At 37.7% G+C, this 6865-nt stretch overlaps 2 protein-coding genes across 4 annotated transcripts; both read left to right on the top strand.

The window, feature by feature from the left end:
• The first annotated feature begins 1704 nt into the window (after positions 1 to 1704).
• Positions 1705 to 5290, top strand: LOC18027888 (glutamate receptor 3.5). 3 transcript variants are annotated; one of them, XM_024148078.1, is made up of 6 exons: positions 1705 to 1978; positions 2199 to 3553; positions 3643 to 3920; positions 4070 to 4101; positions 4223 to 4632; positions 4732 to 5290. In XM_024148078.1, the coding sequence occupies exons 1-6, from the start codon at positions 1705 to 1707 to the stop codon at positions 5188 to 5190; spliced, it is 2808 nt and encodes a 935-aa protein (XP_024003846.1). In that variant the 3' UTR covers positions 5191 to 5290. The 3 variants fall into 3 exon arrangements, with proteins under 3 accessions (XP_024003846.1, XP_024003848.1, XP_024003847.1); XM_024148080.1 differs by having other exon boundaries at positions 4223 to 4636; positions 4732 to 5246; XM_024148079.1 differs by having other exon boundaries at positions 1713 to 1978; positions 2207 to 3553.
• Positions 5291 to 5557: 267 nt separating this feature from the next.
• Positions 5558 to 6777, top strand: LOC18027887 (sigma intracellular receptor 2). Its single transcript, XM_006410307.2, has 2 exons — positions 5558 to 5962; positions 6426 to 6777. The coding sequence occupies exons 1-2, from the start codon at positions 5639 to 5641 to the stop codon at positions 6606 to 6608; spliced, it is 507 nt and encodes a 168-aa protein (XP_006410370.1). The 5' UTR covers positions 5558 to 5638; the 3' UTR covers positions 6609 to 6777.
• The last annotated feature ends 88 nt before the right edge of the window (positions 6778 to 6865 follow it).

Below are 6865 nucleotides of genomic sequence, written 5' to 3'. Positions count from 1 at the left end.
TAATAATTTCTGTCGAAGGACAACTGAAAAAACTACAAAATCGATGAAAGGACAACTATTACAAATTTCGGACAACTGGACAACTAGGTACAACTATGTTGTCTGTTGTAGACGCACATGTGAAATACAACTGGTACAACTGATATAATTATGTAATTTAAAATTATAATTAAAATCTATTAAAAATTAATAAAAATACACATGTGCGTCGACAAAAAAGAACATGTGCGCAGTCAAAGTACCACGTGTGCCGTCAATTTTGTACATAGTTGTACCTAGTTGTCCAGTTGTCCAAAATTCTTCATAGTTGTCATTTGGCGATTTTAGCATTTTTTTCAGTTGTCCCTTGATATAAATTATTATTTTGTAGTTGTCCACATAATTTTCGATTATTGTAGTCCATTTCTAATATTTTCATACTACAATTTATGCAAAATCATAATTTTGGCTCTTTTCCATCATAAGATTGTAAACATTATCAAAGTCTTCTTTGTATCAGAAGGGATGTTTGATGTGAAACCAATAATATATATTAGAAAAATGATAATTTTATATTATCCATCTTTTTAATTTTATTCCTTATACTTTACGACTTTTCTACATTTTTTAAGTGGATGTTCACTTTTTATATTTATAGTTTTATCATTATTATTTTCTAATGAAAGAATTACATATAGTTGTATATATGTGTCCAGTTATACCTTGTTTATTTCCATCCGGAAAGCATTTTCGGCCAAAAATGAAATCCTCTAGACTAGATTAACTTTCCTAAGTGTCTAGTTATCCGTCAAGGTAACATGTGCACCTATGTGCATTGTCAATTTTTGTACATAGTTGTACATAATTGTACATAATTGTACTAGTTGTCCCTCTCTGCAGATTTGCTGATGAACTCATATATAATTATAATTTACCTAAGAACCACTATGATTCAACAACTATATTAAAAAAATTATCCATGCTAATCGTCAGATAAAACGGGGTTACCAACCCGATTCACAATTATAATAAAAGAACTTTCAATCAACAATTATTTAAGTTGTCTTAGTTATACCTATTGTACCAGTTGTCTTCTATCTCATAGTTGTATCAGTTGTACTAATTGTCCTCTTATCTCTTAGTTGTACTATTTGTACCAGTTGTCCTTTTTCTGCAGATTTGGTGATGAACTCGGGTTCTAATTATAATATATCTAAGAATCACCATGATTTAACAACTGAATTCGAAAAATTATCTATGCAAAGACATAATCGTCACATACCAACCCGATTTGCATCTAGAATAAACAATTTTGGCAAATCAAATCTCTAAATTTTGAAATCCCCAAATCTGTAAATAAAAACCTAACTCGATTTTAAAACTTCAACAATAGTGGTGGAGAAAGGAGATAAAATAAGAAACTGATTGCAGAAGATGAAGAAGAAAAGGAAGAGGCGAGGATTCAACAGTGAAAATGAGATTTGCTTGTTTTCAGAATCCACCGACGAAGAAGAAGAGCATGAATTTTTTTTTTATTATTAATTTTCGTTTTAAATTATTAATTTTAATAAAATCAATTATTTTTTCACCAAATTCAAAAATGCCACAAAAATTTCATTAAGAGTAAATTGGGAATTCTATATATATTATGGCAAGTAGATTTGTTTATGGCACCAGCAGATTTTTTTTTTTTCAATTGTGGCATTATAGCCATATAACCGATTTATGCTCCTATGTGTTTCCGGCTTCTGGGTTTTGCCAACGGAAGGTGCTGGTACAGAAGGTTTCTCAAGAAACTCTTCTTCTTCTTCTTCTCGGTCAAGCTCTGTCAACGTTGGAGCTCTGTTTACTTATGATTCTTTCATCGGAAGAGCAGCCAAACTTGGGATTATGGTGGCCATTGACGACTTTAATGCTGATCAGAGTATTCTCGGGGGAACCAAGCTCAATGTTGTCTTTCATGACTCAAACTGCAGTGGATTTGTTGGCACCATGGAAGGTACTTTTCATAAACTGTTAGCCAAATGGAATAGCTTGTTAGATATGCCTGAAAGTGGCTTGTGAAAATGCCCCAACGAAGATTGGTGATTCCGTCCGTACGATTTTCTGTTTCCAATTGCAGAGCTTGTCTTGATCATAAACCTCTTGTTATACTCTTAGTGGTTTGCGCTATTTGGATATGAGGAAGGAGATTGTTGATATGTTTTCTTATGGTGTAGCTTTGCAGGTAATGGAGAACAAGGTGGTTGCAGCCATTGGTCCACAATCTTCAGAAATTGGTCACATAATCTCCCATGTAGCTAATGAGCTTCATGTACCTCTCTTGTCATTTGCAGCGACGGACCCGACTCTTTCTTCGCTTCAATACCCTTATTTCTTTCGCACCACACAGAACGATTACTTCCAGATGAATGCAATCGCAGATTTTGTATCCTATTGCCGATGGAGAGAAGTTGTTGCCATCTTTGTAGACGATGAGTATGGTAGGAACGGGATATCTGTATTAGGTGATGCTTTAGCAAAGAAACGTGCCAAGATCTCTTACAAGGCTGCATTTACACCCGGTGCAGATAATAGCTCAATCAATGACTTGTTGGTTTCTGTTAATTGTATGGAATCTCGCATCTTTGTTGTTCATGTGAATCCTGATTCGGGTTTAAACATATTCTCTGTCGCCAAGTCTCTTGGGATGATGGACAGTGGCTATGTCTGGATCGCCACTGATTGGCTTCTTACAGCATTGGATTCTGTAGAACCCGTCGTGGATCCCAAAACTATGGATCTCTTGCGAGGAGTAGTTGCTTTTCGACATTACACACCTGAGAGTAACAAGAAGAGACGGTTTAAAGCAAGATGGAAAAACCTTAGATCAAAAGAGAGTTCAAGAAGTGATGATGGCTTCAATTCTTTTGCATTGTATGCTTATGATTCTGTTTGGTTGGTAGCTCGTGCTCTCGATGTTTTCTTCAGAGAAGGCAATACAGTGACGTTCTCCAATGATCCGGATCTGAGGAAAACCAACGATAGCAACATTAAGTTTACAGCACTTAACGTCTTTAATGAAGGGGAGAGATTCATGCAGGTCATTCATGAGATGAATTATACAGGTCTGACCGGACAAATCGAGTTTGATTCAGAGAAAAACCGGAAAAATCCAGCATACGACGTTTTAAACATAAAAAGTAGAGGTCTACACAGAGTCGGGTACCTGTCAAATCATAAAGGTTTCTCAGTTGAGCCTCCTGAGACATTATACTCTAAGCCTCCAAACACATCTACAGAACATCAACGTCTTAATGAGATCATATGGCCAGGGAAGGTAACAAAGCCACCTCGGGGTTGGGTTTTCCCTGACAATGGAAGGCCGCTCAAAATTGGAGTGCCTAACCGTGTAAGCTACAAAAACTATGCATATAAGGACAATAACCCACTTGGTTTTAAAGGCTATTGCATCGACATCTTTGAAGCTGCTGTTCATTTGCTTCCGTATCCTGTCCCACGTACTTATATACTATATGGGGACGGAAAGAGAAATCCTTCATATGACAATCTGTTAAGCCAATTTGCTGCAAATGTGAGTCTTACTTCTTCTTTCATTTACTCAATCAAGTGTACACGGATACTATACTAACTTGTCCGTCTTTTTCTGTTTGATGTCTCAAGAATTTCGATGTAGCTGTTGGGGATGTTACAATCATTACAAACAGAACCAAGTTTGTAGATTTCACGCAGCCATTTATGGAATCAAGGCTTGTGGTTGTAGCTCCAGTGAAGGAGGCCAAGTCTAGTCCTTGGTCGTTCTTGAAGCCATTCACTTTAGAGATGTGGGCTGTGACCGGAGCCTTGTTTCTCTTTGTGGGAGCCATCATTTGGATTCTTAAACATCGCTTTAATGAAGAATTTCGTGGACCCCCTAGGCGTCAAATCATCACCATTTTCTGGTTAGCTCCCAGTTCCTGACATAAGATATGACAAAGATGAAAATAGAAACAAAACAATTAGTAAATTGAAACAAGAAATCATATTTATAAGTTTTAAACTGATGCTCTAAAGCACTTTGCCCTTTCGTTTTTGGTCTTCAACGTTGCAGGTTTAGCTTCTCAACGATGTTCTTCTTTCACAGTATGTGCTCGATTACAAATTGGAGCCTACAAATCATCAATGAGAAGAAACCTTGTTTTGTTTAATGTTATTTCCAAGCTGTCTATTTTTGTTTAATTCTTTTTCCTTACGTGATCTTCAGGGGAGAACACAGTGAGCTCGTTGGGGAGGTTTGTGCTACTCATATGGTTATTTGTGGTTCTGATCATCAACTCAAGCTACACAGCCAGTCTCACTTCGATCCTCACCGTTCAACAGCTAACATCTCGGATAGAAGGAATGGAGAGTCTAATAACAAGCAATGAACCCATTGGAGTACAAGACGGTACCTTTGCGTGGAAATATCTGATCAATGAACTTAACATAGCTCCATCAAGAATCATTCCGCTGAAAGACGAAGAAGAATATCTCTCTGCTCTTCAACGTGGTCCTAGAGGCGGTGGTGTGGCAGCCATTGCCAACGAGCTTCCTTACATCAAAGCTCTATTGTCAAACAGTAACTGCAAGTTCCGTACAGTTGGACAGGAATTCACCAGGACAAGCTGGGGATTTGTATGTAAAAAGACAAAAACTGTGTTTTCAAGAGTTAAAGCTTAAACTTCTTTTTTCTCGGTCTCTCTTCTTGCTTACCGGATCTTTTGATTGATGCAGGCTTTCCAGAGAGACTCTCCTCTAGCTGTGGACATGTCAACAGCGATCCTGCAACTGTCTGAAGAAGGAAAACTGGAAAAAATCTGCAAGAAATGGCTTACCTACAGCCACGAATGCACAATGCAGATTTCAGACACAGAGGACTATCAAATCTCGGTACAGAGCTTCTGGGGACTCTTCCTAATCTGTGGCATCGTTTGGTTCATTGCACTCACCCTCTTCTGCTGGAAAGTTTTCTGGCAATGGCAACGGTTAAGACCAGAAGAAGAAGACAGTGATGAAGTAAGGACCAGTGAGGAGGCTGGTCCTTCTAGATCAGGGAGAAGTTTGAAGCCAGCAGCGAGTTTCAAGGACTTGATCAGAGTTGTTGATAAGAGAGAAGCAGAGATCAAGGAGATACTTAAGCAGAAAAGCAGTAAGAAACTCAAAGCTAGCCAAAGCTCAGCTGAAACTACATAGAGACGGTTTAGATTATAAAAAAAAATTAAAAAGAGTTACACAATTTGTTCAATTGATTACTGATATATAACATTACTTACCGGGGTAAATAATTTTATCATAAGGTTTTTTTATGGGACCATAACCCAAAGATAAACATGCAATTCCATTTGTTCCCACACAAAATGTTTTAAAAAATAAAACATCTTGCAAAACGAGATTAAATTGGTTTTCCACCTACAGCTGCAAATTCAATAAAACTACCACTGAATCGAACCGAAATTGTCTCAGCCGGTTTACTGGTTCGGTTTACTTTAAATTTGAAAGGAACATCGTTAATTTCGCAAGTATAAAAATAAGCCGGGGCTATTCTTCTTCTTTCGTTTATTTCGCGGTCACCGACAGATTATTCGAAGCAGAGAAAAAAAAAAATCCATCGAAGAAGGAGAAACCCAAAAAAAAAAAAAAAATGGGAGCATTTTGCAAGTTGATCGATGCCGTTCTCTTCTTATTCTTCGCTCTCATGGCGGTCGTTGCACCGCTCATCGACGGTCAAACAACTCTTCCCGGCGCCATTTACCCGGCGTTTCTCGTCGATCTGTATCGTTGGTACGGTGACGAATTCGGAGATTATCTGGTCATGGAGAAGCCGAATTTCCTCGTCGGACTCGTCTGGCACGAGCTATTGCTCCTCTGGCCGCTCTCGATCGTCAACATCTACGCAATTCTCGCCGGGAAATCGTGGTTCGGTACCACCTCTATGGTGTACGGAGCTTCCCTCGTCACTTCTATGGTACGGTAGATCTGAAATTGAGCTCTCCAATTTTTCCTGATCGAATTTGAATAATGTGTTTAATTTCAGGCAAAATGTCATATATGTGTGGAGATAAAATGATTATTGGTTGATGCATACTCTGTACATAGATTTAGAAATGAAGCTGACCAAGTATATAACCAATGAGATTTGAATAAATAATGCTTCATTTGAGATTTCTTTATTTGGGTATCAATGAATGTTGTGAATTGCAGTTACTTCCCTAGATTCACAACATTGTAGGTTGATGAGAGATTTTGAGTTTCCACCACTATGTTGATCAGTTTCATGGTTAAAATGTAATTTATTAGCTTCTCTTGCTGCTGTTCTGCAAAATGTTTATCTTTCTACAATCATATCTATGGAACATTGTGTAGAATCTGATATGTATTTTTTTTTTGGAAGTATTGTGTCTGATTCTCATTGTGATTTGTCTTTGAAGGCTGCAATATTGGGAGAGATGGTAGGTTCAGGGAGGGCAACTGAGAGATTGTTGATGATGTATGTGCCTTTCATGGGAATTGGTATTCTAGCTCTTCTTCGTGGTCTTCTTTCCCAATCCAACAAAAGCGGTGGAGCTGTTGGCAAGAGACCTGCTAATTTGGCAAGGAGAAAGCGTGCTTGATGTTGAGGTACTAATCTGTAAGCAGCAAGGTTGAGTTTCTCTCTTTGTCTTAGAGAATCTCTCTCTGCTAAATGGATTTTGGTTTTTTCAAGTTTTTGCAAGAGAGAATTTTTTTACTATTTTTCAAGTAAATCATGTGTTTTTATGTTTGAAATGAAATTAAGTTTTATACTTGACAATTCTTTTACCTTACCAAACTGTCTACCTATGGGTCTTGGCAAAACACAACCCAAGACAGATTATCAGCTCAGACTCTC

The sequence above is a fragment of the Eutrema salsugineum genome, unplaced genomic scaffold (assembly GCF_000478725.1).
Source record: "Eutrema salsugineum unplaced genomic scaffold, Eutsalg1_0 scaffold_10, whole genome shotgun sequence".
In the NCBI taxonomy this organism is placed as follows: domain Eukaryota; kingdom Viridiplantae; phylum Streptophyta; class Magnoliopsida; order Brassicales; family Brassicaceae; genus Eutrema; species Eutrema salsugineum.
This window is presented reverse-complemented; position numbering and strand designations above follow the sequence as displayed.

Excerpts from the sequence above, each read along its gene's own strand:
- LOC18027888 (XM_024148078.1), top strand. The coding sequence starts at position 1,705 with ATGCTCCTATGTGTTTCCGGCTTCTGGGTTTTGCCAACGGAAGGTGCT. Across the intron at positions 4,102-4,222 it reads AACGATGTTCTTCTTTCACA|GGGAGAACACAGTGAGCTCG; the intron begins GTATGTGCTCGA and ends CGTGATCTTCAG. Across the intron at positions 4,633-4,731 it reads CCAGGACAAGCTGGGGATTT|GCTTTCCAGAGAGACTCTCC; the intron begins GTATGTAAAAAG and ends TGATTGATGCAG.
- LOC18027887 (XM_006410307.2), top strand. The coding sequence starts at position 5,639 with ATGGGAGCATTTTGCAAGTTGATCGATGCCGTTCTCTTCTTATTCTTC. Across the intron at positions 5,963-6,425 it reads CTTCCCTCGTCACTTCTATG|GCTGCAATATTGGGAGAGAT; the intron begins GTACGGTAGATC and ends TTGTCTTTGAAG.